The sequence below is a fragment of the Nicotiana attenuata genome, unplaced genomic scaffold (genome assembly GCF_001879085.1).
Source record: "Nicotiana attenuata strain UT unplaced genomic scaffold, NIATTr2, whole genome shotgun sequence".
NCBI lineage: Eukaryota > Viridiplantae > Streptophyta > Magnoliopsida > Solanales > Solanaceae > Nicotiana > Nicotiana attenuata.
This window is the reverse complement of record NW_017671606.1, coordinates 238,810-253,876: the sequence shown is the minus strand read 5'-3', so window position 1 is coordinate 253,876 and position 15,067 is coordinate 238,810. Positions and strand designations below refer to the sequence as shown.

The following is a 15,067-nucleotide window of genomic DNA, read 5'->3' as shown; positions in this document are numbered from 1 at the left end:
TATATATATATATATATACACGATCGAAATCGGAGAGCTCGATTTCGAAGACTTGATCATACCCTGAGCTCAAAAGTTAAGGACAATAGGTCCTGAACTTAGGCTAAGAAGCCCAAAAGTTAAGGATAATAGGTCCTGAACTTAGACTAACAAGCTCAAAAGTTAAGGACACTTGGTCCTGAACTTACAGTTACAAGTTCAAAAGTTAAGGACATGTAGTCCTGAAGTCCTGAACTTAGAGTCCAAGTTCAAAAGTTAAGGACATGTAGTCCTGAAGTTAAGTTCAAAAGTTAAGGACATGAGCAGAAGGGTATTTTCGTCCGGGCAGTTAAAGTTTATTAAAGCAGTGGCTAAAGACTAAAGACATTTTAAACAATGGCTTAAAAGTAGATACATGTGTTATTAGTGGCTAACCGTGCACTTCCCCTTAAAAAGTTACCAACATTAGACTCAAGTTATTAGACTCAAGTCTAAAATTTACTCATATAATTTTATCACTCACAAAATATTAAACTGTAATCTAACGTTACAATAATTTACAAAACTTTTGACTGTGATCTAATGTTTTCTCGTAAGTTTTCTTTTTGTTTGCTAAAAAGGATATCTTTCGACTGTGATCTAAAAAGTCCATTCGTTGCAACAACAAAAAAAGACGATATATTATATAACTGATACAAAAAAGGGCAACCGACGAAATTTTGTCATTGATATTGTTTAACTCGAAAAATGTGAGTAACAATTAAAGATAATTTGTAGTTTTAAAGATATGTGATATATTCTAATACTAGTGGATATACAAGTAATATTAGGTTTAAGTAAGAAGAACTGATGAACCAAACCAGTGTTGTTAGAGCAATAAGGACCTCGAGCTCGATTATCTCAGGGGCCTCGAGGTGAGCTAAGAGCAATAAAATATGAACAATAAAATAAAGACAATAAAGCTGAAGAACAATTGTTGAGCACGGTAAACAAGAAAAGCAGAGAAGAATGTTCTATTGCAGAGAATGAGATCCTCCTTACAAATGATTGGGGTCCCCTTTATATAGGAGGGAAAAATCCTAGTATGGTACATTTCCACTTATGATAAAGAATTCTATTGGTATAGCTGTATAACAACCTAGTACAGGCTTATACTATTTTGTACAAATCTTATCCTATAATTAATGCCCTGATCCATGTGTCCTTGAGAAATTCCCTTTCTTTCTTGAGTGCCCTCGAAATTGTACTGCCCTCGAGGCAGATCATGATGGGTCCCCGATTTGCTTCTCGAGGTGCGCTCATCCGGGCCTGGCTTGATTCTTACTTCGAGCTTCCAGAACTCGGACTCAGAGTGTAATCCAGCCTTCGAAATCAAGCTCTCCGATTTCTACCGTATACAGATAGTCCCCACGTTTCTTAGAATGAAATAATATGAAACGATTTGGATTCCCGAAGTCCTTAGTGATGAAGTCATCCTCGTGATGCAAGCGTTCGAAGTGACCGAAACGTCCCGTCGGTCCACTTCCCCAAAAACATTGAATGCATGCTAGTATTGGTCGGCCACTAATGCCGCCGAACCGTCGTTGCCCTTCTATAAATATGAGGCGATTCCTCTAAGTAAAGAACTTTACTCTTTCTTCACCCCTTTCCCATCTTCATCTCTTTCTCCAATCACCCATTTCCTCCGCCTCTTTAAGCGCCGAAAAAACTCCAAGCTCTTGTCGGAAACTCTACATCCCTGTGCACCCGTATTATTTATCTTACAACCATGGCCAAAACTTCCAGGACGGTCCCCAAAAAGGATAGAGCATCATCTTCCTCTGCCTCTCGGCCGGCCAAACCGGTGGTGCCGCCCACGCTTGAGGAAATCACCCCCGGTAATTGCATTATTAAGAAAGACTTCAGTATCGAGAATCCTCCCGATGTCGCAGGTCGATGCGAGCACGTATCTCGATATATTAGCTTGATAACGGAGAAGCTTACCAAGGATGTAAAGAGGGAATGTCGATGAGGTTGAGGTTCAGATCCCGAGCCCCGATGAAAGCATTACTACCCACAAAGAGGGGTTTTTGAGTGTTTACACTTACCCCTTCACGCTGGGTCCCCTCGATGATCGACTTTTGCAAAACGTACAAAGTCACCCTCGGTCATATTCACCCTTCCTTTTGGCATATTGTGATCATGTTGCGGCACTTTTCTGAAAAGGCCAAGGGTTTGGAATTCACCCTCAGCCACCCGGTTCGATTGTATCGGCCCCAGTTATTTCGAGGACTCATCAAGCTGCAACGCCGAACAACGAAATCCTTCTTTGCCAGTACTGACGAAACCAAAGATCAGGGTTGGATGAGCCGGTTTGTTAGAGTAAGAACTTCGAACGTCATCCCCGAGGTTAAAATGCCGTTCCTGGAGAGGTGGAACTTTAACCGTAAGTGGAGTTCGTATTCCCGTATCTATTCATATTCTGCTTCTATTTTCCATAACGCTTCTATCTTTCTTTTGGCAGCTAATGCTTGGGCGCCCCCAGTGGTGCCCGACCTCGAGAATTGGGTCTGAAAGTTAGCTGCCACTTCTTCCTACGACGAGCGCAAGTGGCGTGAATTATCGAAGGGCCAGTGGGAGGCCAAGAACCACGGTAAGTGCCTTTCAACATTTTCCACACATTGGCGGCATTTTTACTTACTCACGCTTGCCCGTGCAGGCCTTGGCGATGCATCCGAGATGAGGCCGGCTTCGCCCGGGGAAAAAACCAAGCCTTCAAATCCGAAGTCTGAGAAGGACAACAAAAGAAAAAGGGTCTCGAAACTCGGAGACCCTCAAGACAAGAAAACCCCCGCTCGAAGGCTGCGGAAAAGATTTGCTCAAACGGGCGCAGACTCGGTCCATGACTCCCCGGATGATAGAGAAAATGATAATGAAGAGTCGGCGCTGGTGACTCGGACCAGGAAGCCACTCGAGGTCGCCAAGCCTTCCGAAACGGAAACCTCGTCCTGTGGTGAGGATGTCCCGAAGGAAGAAACGGGCAAGGCCCCTGTATCCCCGGAGGTCGAGATTATCCCTCCGCCTTCAATAACTATACCAGAGGGGGTAAATGCTGAGACCCCCAATGATAATGAGAATTCCCCTAGTGAAGAGCTCGGGCCCGCAACAACGACAACTTATTTTGAGGGGGCAATCGAAGAAGCCAACGCTATGCGTATGCCCGACCCAAATAAGGCCATCGAGGACGATTTTCAGGGTTGCTACATTGGGATTGAGGATGCCAACGACTTTAATGATGCATCCTCCATTTTTGAAGAGGCTCAACGTCTCCTTTCCCGGGTAAGGACTTGCCCTTTTTATCGTAAATTTTTCTTCCTTTCTTTTCTTTTGACTAATATGTCTCCATTCCACTTACAGGCCATTGTGAAGTTTAGGCTGAGTTGAGCCAATGTGAGACTGAGCTCCAGAAGGTTTCGGGTGAAGAGAAGGCCTTGAGGCTCCTCTGTAGCCAGAAGGAAGAGGAGTTTAAGGATCTCCGAACCGCATTGGCCAAAGCTCAAAAAGCGAGTCCGAGCTAGATAAGCAGGTAGCTGTGATTTTAACAAAGTTCGGCCTTCTTGGCCCTAATTCAGAGGCTAATACTTCGATATCTCAGCTGCAGAAAAAGCGAGATATGATTGGGCAGCTCCGGGGCGAGGTAGATCAAGTTCGGGCTGATTGTCATCAGTGGAAGAGAACATGGATCAACTTGCTGCCGACAAGGAAGCTGTTACGGCCCAACTGGCCTCGGCTGAAGCTCAGCTCCGAGGCGTTGAAGCAAAGGGTCTGGCTCAGGCCAGGAAAATCGAGCGGTTGGAGGCCGAGCTGGCTAAAGCCCGGGCCGAAGTTGCACAGGCTAAGGCTGAAGCTGTACAGGCCAAAGCCGAAGCTGAGAAGACGAAGGCTGCGGCCGATAAATCCATTGCTATATACTTGAGGGAAACTGTGGACGTTCAAGCTGAGTTGAAGGAGGCCTCCGACCGATGAAGACGGAGCAATGAATTGGCTAAGTGCCAAGCCCGGAGGGAGACTCTTGAAGAAATCCATGCCCGAGGGTTCAACCTTGCCGGGGAGATAGCTGAGGCAAAGGCGCGGGAAACCGATGCTAGGTTCCTCGTCTCCTTCGATGACGAGGATGTGGTAAGTGGCTCCGAGGAAGGCAAAGAAGATACTCCCGAAGGAGAGGAGACCCCTGAAGATAGAGCCACTGAAGATGAAGGTTCTGGAGACGACACTCCCGGGGGCGTGACCCCGAAAATAGATTAGGTTTCTTTTTTGAGAAAGGGCCCTTTGTGGGCGTTGTAAATGTTTTGTAACTTTCCCTTATGAATATAAAGTATCTTTTCGCTCTATCTTTGATTTGTGTTGAATTTTATTTTATCCCCGTTTGTGGAAAATTTCGATGATTCAAATGCTTTGCTCGAGTATCGGTTCAGATTCGTAATAAACCCTTAGGTTTTTATTGCTCAAGGTAATACCTCTTAAGGTTTTAGATGGTCCTCGATCTAAGCTTAAAATCAATTTGATGCGAGTTTGGAACAATGGGGCCTTTGAGTTCGAGTTGAGTGAGAACGAAGTCTCGAACTCTTATAAGCTTTTGGCCCCTTAAGCTCTTTTAAGCTGGCCTTAGGCTCTTATACATCGGCCCTTAGGCTCTTTTTAAGCTGGCTTTTAGGCTCTTATATACGGCCCTTAGGCTCTTTAAGTTGGGCCGTTTCGTCCTCTAAAATGGCTATACAATTTTTCCCTCATTTCGGCTAAAAGACTTAGTGGAATTTTAGTTATGCCTTAGCGTGTGTTTTTGCACCCGTTGGGTTTTTCGAAGGCCGGTATTATCGAAGCCTTTAGATTATTCGAGGGCTGAATTTATCGAAGCCCATAGATTTTTCGGGGGGCCGAATTTATCGAAGCCCGTTATATTTTGCTTTTGCCCCTAATTTAACCGGTTTTTTAATGTTTGAAGGCCTTTAATTTATAGCGGAAATCGGACATCTCCAAATCGCATTATTTTGGCCGTAGCCTTTATGTGACCGTAGTCTTTAGTATGGCCGTAGCCTTCGGGTTTGTCACCTGGACTTGTTTCCCGATAACTTTCCGAACTTGTTCGAAAAGTTAGTCCTCGAGTATATTGGCCTTGGCCTTTGTTTCGAGGGGGTGCCTCTTTGAGGTCTTATGAGTCTGAACTTTCGATGACTCGGATGTATTGACTGTCAGTGTCAGTCCCCGAGTATTTCGCGCTGCTTTGGCCCTTGAGCCGCTTCCCGTAGGATTGTAAGTGTAGAGCTCGTATGATTGCAAACCTCTTTGAGATACAAAGTGTTTTTGATATAACCAGAATGCTTCTTTATATAGTTGATACATGCGTACAAGTTTTGCCGTCGGGGCTCAACTATCCTATATAGACACGGTTCATTTGACCGTTTGGCGCATTACAAAGTTCTCCTATTGAGGCCCTCTTAGGCGTGAAGTATCTTTCTCCGAGGGTGATGCCCCCTATTATTAGAGGTTGATTGAAAAGAAGCCTTAAATACTTGTCGAATGTTCCTTAGGTAGCATATAGGTGTTGCCTCATTAAAACCTTGCCTGAAAAACCCACTTGGGATAAAATCCGGTCCACGGGAAAAAGAGTGCAGCGCATGCTTTAAAACCCAAGGTCTTCGAACTGAAAGGCGCCTCGATGTTTCCGATCGAACTTCTACAAGGAGTTAGCTTTAAATATAAACGGAAAAAGGGAGAAGTTCATACCTCAGCAGTAATATCGTTTTAGCAATGATACGTTCCAATTGTTTGGTAGTTGCTCGCCTTCCATTGTGCTGAGTTTGTAGGATCCTTTCCCTACGACTCCGAGGACACGGTACGGTCTTTCCCAATTGGGGCCTAGTTTCCCTTCGTTTGGGTCTCGAGTGTTGAGAGTGATTTTCTTTAGGACTAAGTCCCTGACCCCGAAATATCGAAGGTTCGTCCTTCTGTTGTAATATCTTTCGATCCTTTGTTTTTGCGCGGCCATTCAAATCAATGTGGCCTCACACTTTTCATCTAGTAGCTCGATAGAAGTGTTCATAGCTTCGTGATTTGAGTCATCGGTGGCATGCTGAAATCTGACGCTAGGTTCCCCGACTTCGACTGGAATCAATGCTTCGAACCCGTACACCAAAGAAAACGGGGTCTCCCCTGTGCTTGACTTTGACGTCGTTCGATATGCCCATAGCACCTCGGGCAATACTTCTCTCCATTTCCCTTTTGCATCATCTAACCTTTTCTTTAAGTTTTGAATGATGGTTTTGTTTGTGGACTCGGTCTGACCATTTGCACTTGGGTGGTATGATGCTGATAGAATCCTTTTGATTTATGGTCCTCAAGGAATTTTGTCACTTTGCTGCCGATGAACTGTTTCCCATTGTCACATGCTATTTCGGCTGGTATCCCGAACTGACATATGATGTGGTCCCATATGAAGTCGATGACTTCTTTTTCTCTTATCTTCTCGAAGGCTTGCGCTTCGACCCATTTTGAGAAGTAGTCAGTCATAAACAAAATAAATCTAGCTTTACCTGGTGCCGTCGGTAGGGGGCCGACGATGTCCATCCCCCATTACATGAATGGCCACGGGGATAGGACCGAATGGAGTTGTTCACCGGGTTGGTGGATCATTGGTGCAAATCTTTGGCATTTGTCACACTTTCAAACGAACTCCTTGGTATCCTTTTCCATGCTATCCCAATAATACCCCGCTCTGATCACCTTGCAAACCAGAGAGTCTGCACCAGAATGGTTGCCACAAGTGCCCTCGTGGATTTCTCGTAATACATAATCGGTGTTCCCAGGTCCCAAACACACCGCCAGCGGCCCATCGAAGGTTCTTCTGTACAACGTTCCTTTTCATCGAGTGAGAATCGGGCTGCTTTGGCTCGAAGTGCCATTGACTCTTTTGAGTCTGTGGGGAGCTTCCCATGCTTCAGATAGTCGATGTATTTATTCCTCTGATCCCATGTTAAACTTGTTGAATTAATTTCGGCATGGTCTTCTTCGACCACCGACCTTGATAGTTGGACGGCAGTCCCCGGGACGATATCATCCTCTTCCACCAAAGACCCCAAGTTTGCTAGTGCATCGGCCTCGCTATTCTATTCTCGAGGTACATGGTCCAGTGTCCATTCCTTGAAGCGGTGCAGTGTCACTTGAAGTTTGTCTAAGTACCTCTGCATTCGATCATCTCGGACCTCGAAGCTCCCATTTACTTGATTTACCACCAAAAGGGAGTCACATTTTGCCTCGATGACTTCTGCTCCAAGGCCCTTGGCTAGTTCGAGACCTGCAATCATAGCCTCATACTCGGCCTCATTGTTAGTTAATTTAGAAGTTTTGATAGATTTCCTAATGACACCGTCCGTAGGTGGTTTCAAGACGATACCGAGTCCGGACCCTTTCACATTCGAAGCACAGTCTGTAAAAAGGGTCCATACCCCCGATGACGTACCCGTTTTTAGCAAGAGTTCCTTTTCTACTTTGGGTACGAGGGTAGGTACGAAATCGGCCATGAAGTCTGCCAAAATTTGAGACTTGATAGCCATTCAAGGCTGGTATTCGATATCATACCCTCCAAGTTCGATGGCCCATTTGTCCAGCGTGCCCGATAATTCGAGCTTGTGCAAGATATTTCGAAGTGGATACGTGGTCAATACACATATAGGATGGCATTGAAAGTATGGTTTTAATTTCCTGGATGCACTTATTAATGCAAGAGCTACTTTTCCAAATGTGGGTACCTGGTTTCAGCATCTCCCAGGGTCCGACTCACATAATAGACAGGAAATTGTGTACCTTGCTCCTCTCGAACCAGCACGCCACTTACCGCCACCTCAGACACGGCTAAATACAAGTAGGGTGTTTCATCCTCCTTCGAAGTATGGAGCAGGGGTGGGCTCGAGAGATACTGTTTTAATTCTTCCAACGCTTGTTGGCACTCCGGAGTCCATGCGAAGTTGTTCTTCTTCTTGAGTAGGGAAAAGAAATGATGGCTCCGATCCGATGACCTTGAGATAAATCGGCCTAGGGCAGCTATCCGTCCGGTCAACCGCTGTACGACTTTCACATTGTTCACTACGGTGATTTCCTCGATGGCTTTAATTTTATCGGGGTTGATCTCGATACCCCTGTTCGACACCATGAAGCCCAAGAACTTGCCCGAGCCAACTCCAAAAGTGTATTTCTCGGGGTTGAGCTTCATGTTGCACTTTCTTAGGATATCGAACGTCACCTGCAAATAGGTCAAATGGTCCTCTGCGCGCAGGGACTTAACTAGCATGTCATCAATATAAACTTCCATGGATTTGACTATCTGATGTTCAAACATCTTATTAACTAGGCGTTGATATGTGGCTGCTGCATTTTTCAGCCCGAAGGGCATTACATTATAACAATACGTACCATACTTCGTGATGAACGAAGTCTTTTCTTGGTTCTCTGGGTTCATTTGAATTTGGTTGTACCCGGAGTAGGCATCGAGAAAAGTAAGGATCTCATGGTCGGTCGTAGAATCGATCAAACGATCGATGTTGGGAAACGGGAAGGAATCTTTAGGACATGCTTTGTTCAAATCATTGTAGTCTACACACATTCTAAGTTTATTCCCCTTTTTAGGGACTACTACTACGCTAGCTAGCCATTCCGGATATTTTACTTCCCTAATGGATCCTATCTTTAGAAGTTTGGTTACCTCTTATTTGATGAAGGCATGCTTTACCTCGGACTGAGGTCTCCTCTTTTGCTTTACCGGTTTGAACCTGGCATCGACACTTAGTCGATGGGTAGTTATCTCTGGTGGGATCCTTGTCATATCTAAGTGGGACCAGGTGAATCAATCAATGTTATTGATAAGAAATTGAATAAGTTTTTTCCTGAGTTCGGGGGTTAACCCTTTCCCCAGGTATACCTTTCGTTCCGGAAGATTCTCAATCAATACGGCCTGCTTGAGTTCTTCGACCGTGGACTTCGCATTCGACTCCTCAGGGGAAACGAAGGCTCGGAGGGTGGGGAAATCTTCTTCTTCGTCCTTGATCATCTGTTCATCAATCACCTGTCCCTCGGGCTCAATCGAGGGTATGGTCTGTAATTGCTATTTGGCCTCCTGTTTGTCTTTTGACTTTTCTGGTGCGGATGGTGTCGATACCGGAGTCAAGTCATGTACTGCAAATATCTCTTTAGCTGCATGCTGTTCTCCATATACCGTTTTCACGCCATCCTTTGTTGGGAACTTCATCATCTGATGAAGGGTCGACGGCACCTCCCTCATGCTATGGATCCACGGCCTTCCAAGCAAAGCATTATACCTCATGTCACCTTCGATGACGTGAAATTTGGTTTCTTGTATGGTTCCCGCCACGTTGACTGGGAGGATGATTTCTCCCTTCGTTGTTTCATTTGCCATGTTAAAGCCATTCAAGACTCGAGATGCCGGTATGATTTGATCGAGCAGCCCGAGCTGCTCCACGACCCTTGACCTGATTATATTTGCCGAATTACCTGGATCCACGAGAACACGTTTAACTTGAACTTTATTTAAAAGGATAGAAATTACCAGTGCATCGTTGTGAGGCTGAGATAAGGCCTCGATGTCTTCCTCGCTGAATGTGAGGGTGTCCTTGGGCATGTAATCCCGAGTCCGTTTCTCCCTTGTGATGGATACTTTGGTACATTTGAATATAGGTCCCTGTGGGACGTCGACTCCACCGATGATCATGTGAATGACATGTTGAGGTTCTTCAGGTTCATTCTTCCTGCCTTCATCTCTCTCTCTGAAGTGATTCTTAGCCCGATCACTTAGGAATTCTCGAAGGTGGCCCTCGTTGAATAATCTAGCCACTTCTTCCCTTAGCTGCCTGCAATCCTTCATTTATGACCATGCGTACCATGATACTTGCATATCAAGTTCGGGTTCCTTTGAGAGGGATTGGTCTGTATTGGCCTAGGCCACTTAGCATCTTTGATTCTCCCAATAGCTGAGACGATCCCTGATGCATTTATGCTGAAGTTGTACTCTGATAATCGAGGGACCTCAGCGGGGTCGGCGTGCTTATCGAACCCGTTCTTGCTCGCGAATCCTCGAGAACCTTGACCTCGATCACTTCTTTGATCGTTCCGATAGATGTTGTGGCTCAGGCCGTTGTTCCTTCGAACGGCATACGGTTGATACCGTTCTTTGTTGAATCCCCCGGTCTGTGTCCCTCGGGGGCTTGGCTGCGAATCTGTTAGGATGAACTGAGCCCAAGGGAGCTCCCAACTAGTCGTCCTTGACCCTAATTTTTGACTAATAACGATTGTGCACATACGACCATGTCATAGCTGGATATTCGATTAAGTTCTGCTTTAGCTGTCGAGATGCAATCGACCTTCTTTCATTCAAACCTTGCATAAAGGCCTGAACTGCCCAGTCATGGGAGACCGGTGGTAATTCCATTCTTTCCATCTGAAATCAGGACATGAACTCCCTTAGCATCTCGCCATCCCTTTGTTTTATTTTGAAGACATCCGATTTTCTTGTGGCCACATTTATGGCCTCGGCGTGTGCTTTCACGAAGGTGTCCGCCAACATAGCAAATAAATCAATAGAATTAGGAGCTAAGTTGTGATACCAGATCATAGCTCCTTTTGATAGTGTTTCCCCAAACTTTTTCAATAATACTGACTCGATTTCATCGTCGTTCAAGTCATTTCCTTTGATTCCACAAGTGTATGAAGTAATATGTTCGTTAGGGTCAGTTGTTCCGTTATATTTCGGTATATCGGGCATGCAAAACTTCTTGGGAATAGGCAGCGGGGCCGCACTTGGGGAGAAAGGTTTTTGTATGAATTTTTTCGAGTCCAGTCCTTTCAAAATCGGAGGCGCTCCTAGTATTTGGTCGACCCTTGAATTGTATGTATCCACCTTTTTGTCATTTTCTTCAAATTTCTTTTCTCCGGACTCGATTCTTTTGGTTAGTTCTTCGAGCATTTTCATGATTGTGGGGTCAGTCCCCGAGCCGCTTTCATCGGGCCTTTCAAGCGCTGGTCAGCATGCCGGGCATTCACTGGTTCGACTGTGTTTGGAGTTCTATTCTGACTCTGAAGTTGAGCGATGGCGACTTGCTGAGCTTGCAGCATCTCGAATATCACTTGGAGGCTGACTCCTCCTTCTTCCACTCCTCGTGTTTCCTGGCCTCCGGCTCGGGCTTCCCTGTGCGCATTCCTTACAGGGTCTGTGCCTGCGTTCGTGTTTAGAGCGTTATGCGAGCTGATATCAACTGGCCCATATTTGGCACTCCCTCAGGGTTTATGGGTGGTACACCGACCCCTATACCGCTGTTTTCTCCGGGTCCCTCACTGTCATGAGCAGGTGCGTTTTGTGTGCTAGACATATCATAGCCTGAAATCAAAGAATCTTTGACAAGAAAAAGTGTGAAGAATAACGTGTGTTATTAGAAAACTAGCACTAAAATAATCACTATTATCTTTAGCCCCACAGTGGGCGCCAAACTGTTTACCTCAAAAAATGTGAGTAACAATTAAAGATAATTTATGGTTTTAAAGATATGTGATATATTCTAATACTAGTGGATATACAAGTAATATTAGGTTTAAGTAAGAAGAATTGATGAACCAAACCAGTGTTGTTAGAGCAATAAGGACCTCGAGCTCGATTATCTCAGGGGCCTCGAGGTGAGCTAAGAGCAATAAAATATGAACAATAAAGTAAAGATAATAAAGCTGAAGAACAATTGTTGAGCACGGTAAACAAGAAAAGCAGAGAATGAGATCCTCATTACAAATGATTGGGGTCCCCTTTATATAGGAGGGGAAAACCCTAGTATGGTACATTTCAACTTATTATAAAGAATTCTATTGGTACAGCTATATAACAACCTAGTACGGACTTGTACTATTTCGTACAAATCTTATCCTATAATTAATTCCCTAATCCACGTGTCCTTGAGAAATTTCCGCTCTTTCTTGAGTGCCCTCGAAATTGTACTGCCCTCGAGGTAGATCATGACGGGTCCCCAATTTGCTTCTCGAGGTGTGCTCATCCGGGCCTGGCTTGATTCTTACTTCGAGCTTCCAGAACTCGGACTCGGAGTGTAATCCATACTTCGAAATCGAGCTCTCCGATTTCTACCGTATACAGATATGTTGGTCGGGTCACACCTTAAGATTATCAGAGTAAGCAGACAATTTAGTGAAAGAGGCTCCTATCCAATGATGTTATTTTGGTCACCTTCAGTTTTCCTCTGAGATACTGCCATTGAATCTTGAATAGCAAAGATTAATGTCCCATAACAAGAAAAAGAAGAAAAGGAGACCAAAGAACAAAGCAAGAAATGTTTTGTTCGATCTGTTTAACCAGAAAATAGGAATTTCAGTCCAAGCTTATTTTTAGAAGTACTCGGGCTACTTATAATCAAATAAAAGAATATTTTTGCAATGGAAAAGAAAAATTAGAATGAGAAATAGCAAAGCAATCGATATAAAGCAAAGTAAATAAGTATATTCCAATAGTAATCAGAACGTATCCATACAAATGTCATTTCTCTTCCTTTTATAGCTATCTCTAAGTACAACGCCTCTTTCCTCTCATAATTGAGTCATCATGAGCATTTAATGACATTACTGAAACGTTATAATTGGCAATCGTAACTGTTTCGTGAAGATTCTATAACGTTCCTAATCATTCATGCTCATTAATTGAAGATTAGCGAATCTGTACTTTTTGCTGTCTTGATTCATTCCACCGGTGTCTCTTCAAATTATGAAGAGACCCGAGCGACCGTTTCTTCTTGTCACTTAGACGCTTTGCTCGTACCTATTATGACTCGCATCTCTCTAAGTACTCTTCGCCAGCTGTCACTTTTCTAATGATCCACGTGTCTTGCTGTGTCAGCCACATAATTAATTCCAAGTGTAATATTGATTTTCCCCAATACAGATAGTCCCCCCACTTGCCAATTATTTAGCAATTGAATATTTGGGAAGTGGATCTCAATAAGGCGAGAATTTTTGCCGCCGTCTCCCACATATCATTATACCTTCTTCTAAATTGATGCACCGTATGTCAGTTCCATTTAATGCATGTGACACGTGGTAGCCAACAATTGGTTTTGCAACTCTTCAGCGGATTCTAGGGCTTTTTTACGGCTGCATCAATCACAAAGTGACAGTTTTCATAATGACGTTTCCATCATTACCATTTTGCATGACGGTTGCTTCCGAGTATAAATATACCCTTTGTCTTTTCTTTCACGAAAAAGTTTTCCATATCTTGTTGTTTAGTATATTCTACTTCTTCATACAACTATGTCTTCTTCAAACCCTGATCCTCAAAAAGTTCTTATTGTAGATGAACTTCCCCTTGCTCCTACCAGAAAAAGGAGAGGCGGTAGATTGCGTAGTTTGGGGTTAGTTTCTGTATGAGGTTCTTCTTCTCAACCTAGTTCTACTCCTCCATCATCTTCTAGAACTAGGGCTTCTTTTTCACATAGGTCTTCTGCTAGAAATAGGGATTCTAGCGAGCCAATTCGTGAACCTACGGTTGATGAGATTATCCCTGCTGAACTTTCTTTTTATTCTGATAGAGAATTGTATAGGAATCAAGTCACCTCTATGACCTCTCATGATCGTGCTGATGTTTATCCTTCCCAGATTACTGAGTGTTTGATTTCTGTTGTTCGCAGAGATTGTCATTGGAAATTTGATTTTCCAATTCTGGTCCCCAATAAAAACCAAAGGATCACTTCTATTAAAGCTAGCTTTTCTTTGGTGTATACGTATCCCTTCACATTAGGTTTTAGGCCTCCTATTGACCTAGTCATTATTGAATTTTGTCGTTTCTTCGATGTGTGTTTAGGACAGATTGGCCCTATTGTATGGAGGGTTGTAGCATTCCTTAGGTATTTGGCTAACCTGGCTCAATTACCTTTCACCTTTTATCATCTAATCCATCTCTACTCTCCGAAATTATTCTGTCATGGGATTTTTACTCTCATGGCGAGGAGTAAGAGAGTTTTAGTCAGCCCTGAGGACGATAAAGATCGTGGTTGGTACGCTCGATTTGTTGTTGTTCCTATAAGTGGGTTAGTAGGTGAAGAGAATATGCCCTTCCCTGAGAAGTGGAACTTTGCACGTAAGTTTCCCTTAAAATTATTTTACTTTTTCTCTATTTTTTGTGTAGAGCCCGTACTTCCCGTAACTGTTTTACTTTTCCTTTTCAGCAACCACGGGAACTGTTGAGGAGATTTCCGATTTTCGTGGTTGGGTAGAAAAATTGTTAACAATTGCTCCCATGGAAGTAAGGTCTTGGAAGTATTTCAAATAGATTTGTTTGGAAGGTTAAGACTCACGGTAACTTTCTCTTCCACTTTCTCCTTTTTCTTTGTTCTTACTTTAGAACTTATTAACCCTTCTTTTTATCAGGGTTTCCCATTCGGGGTGTGAGTGATGAGTCAATCAGGGCTTCAAGGCTCTCTCTAGCAAGAGCCCAGGAGATAATCTTGAGTTCTTCATCGAAAAGGAAGGCCGATAGACCATAAGATTCTGAAGATGAAGAGGAGCGGGATGGAAGCTCATTAGTTCGTAAGCCGCGGGCCAGAAGACGTGTCATTTTGGATGACGAAGCTACTCCTCCTCCTCATCCTGTTTCTGTGGTCGAGCCCGAAGAAGCTACTTTAGTGAGTTCTGATGAAGAGACGCCTGCAGCATCTCGTGACTCTATTGAACACCTCTTTTCTCATGGTTTTGATGATGAAAACTTTGGCTCAATTTCTGAGGAAGCACCCCTTGCCTCTTTTCCTATGTCTGTTCCAATGGAACCTCAGCTGCCTGTCCACCCGAGGCCATTTTGACTTTTTCAACCGTTCCTACTGCCACTACTTCTCGTACTGAAATTGGTTCTTTTAGTTGAAGTAGGGCAATGAAACAAGTTACCATTGAGATTCCTGCCGATGGTAACCTTTTAAAGAAGTCAGGCAGGCTGACGTGTGGCTGAAACCTCTGATAGGCCCGGTTGAGAAGCCAAAACTGGAAAGTCATAGCTCTCTAACTT

The 15,067-nt window shown here is 44.0% G+C and overlaps 1 protein-coding gene across 1 annotated transcript; it reads left to right on the top strand.

Moving 5' to 3' along the window:
- Nucleotides 1–1,747: 1,747 nt before the first annotated feature.
- On the top strand, nucleotides 1,748–3,536 carry LOC109209240. The gene is made up of 5 exons (XM_019372468.1): nucleotides 1,748–1,969; nucleotides 2,185–2,340; nucleotides 2,483–2,534; nucleotides 2,678–3,297; nucleotides 3,393–3,536. The coding sequence occupies exons 1-5, from the start codon at nucleotides 1,748–1,750 to the stop codon at nucleotides 3,534–3,536; spliced, it is 1,194 nt and encodes a 397-aa protein (XP_019228013.1).
- Nucleotides 3,537–15,067: the final 11,531 nt, after the last annotated feature.

What these genes read in the sequence shown, in the direction of transcription:
- LOC109209240 (XM_019372468.1), top strand. Translation starts at nt 1,748, where the DNA reads ATGGCCAAAACTTCCAGGACGGTCCCCAAAAAGGATAGAGCATCATCT. An exon ending in CGGAGAAGCTTACCAAGGAT is followed by an intron (nt 1,970 to 2,184) that starts GTAAAGAGGGAA and finishes TTTTCTGAAAAG; the next exon opens with GCCAAGGGTTTGGAATTCAC. An exon ending in CTCGAGAATTGGGTCTGAAA is followed by an intron (nt 2,535 to 2,677) that starts GTTAGCTGCCAC and finishes TTGCCCGTGCAG; the next exon opens with GCCTTGGCGATGCATCCGAG.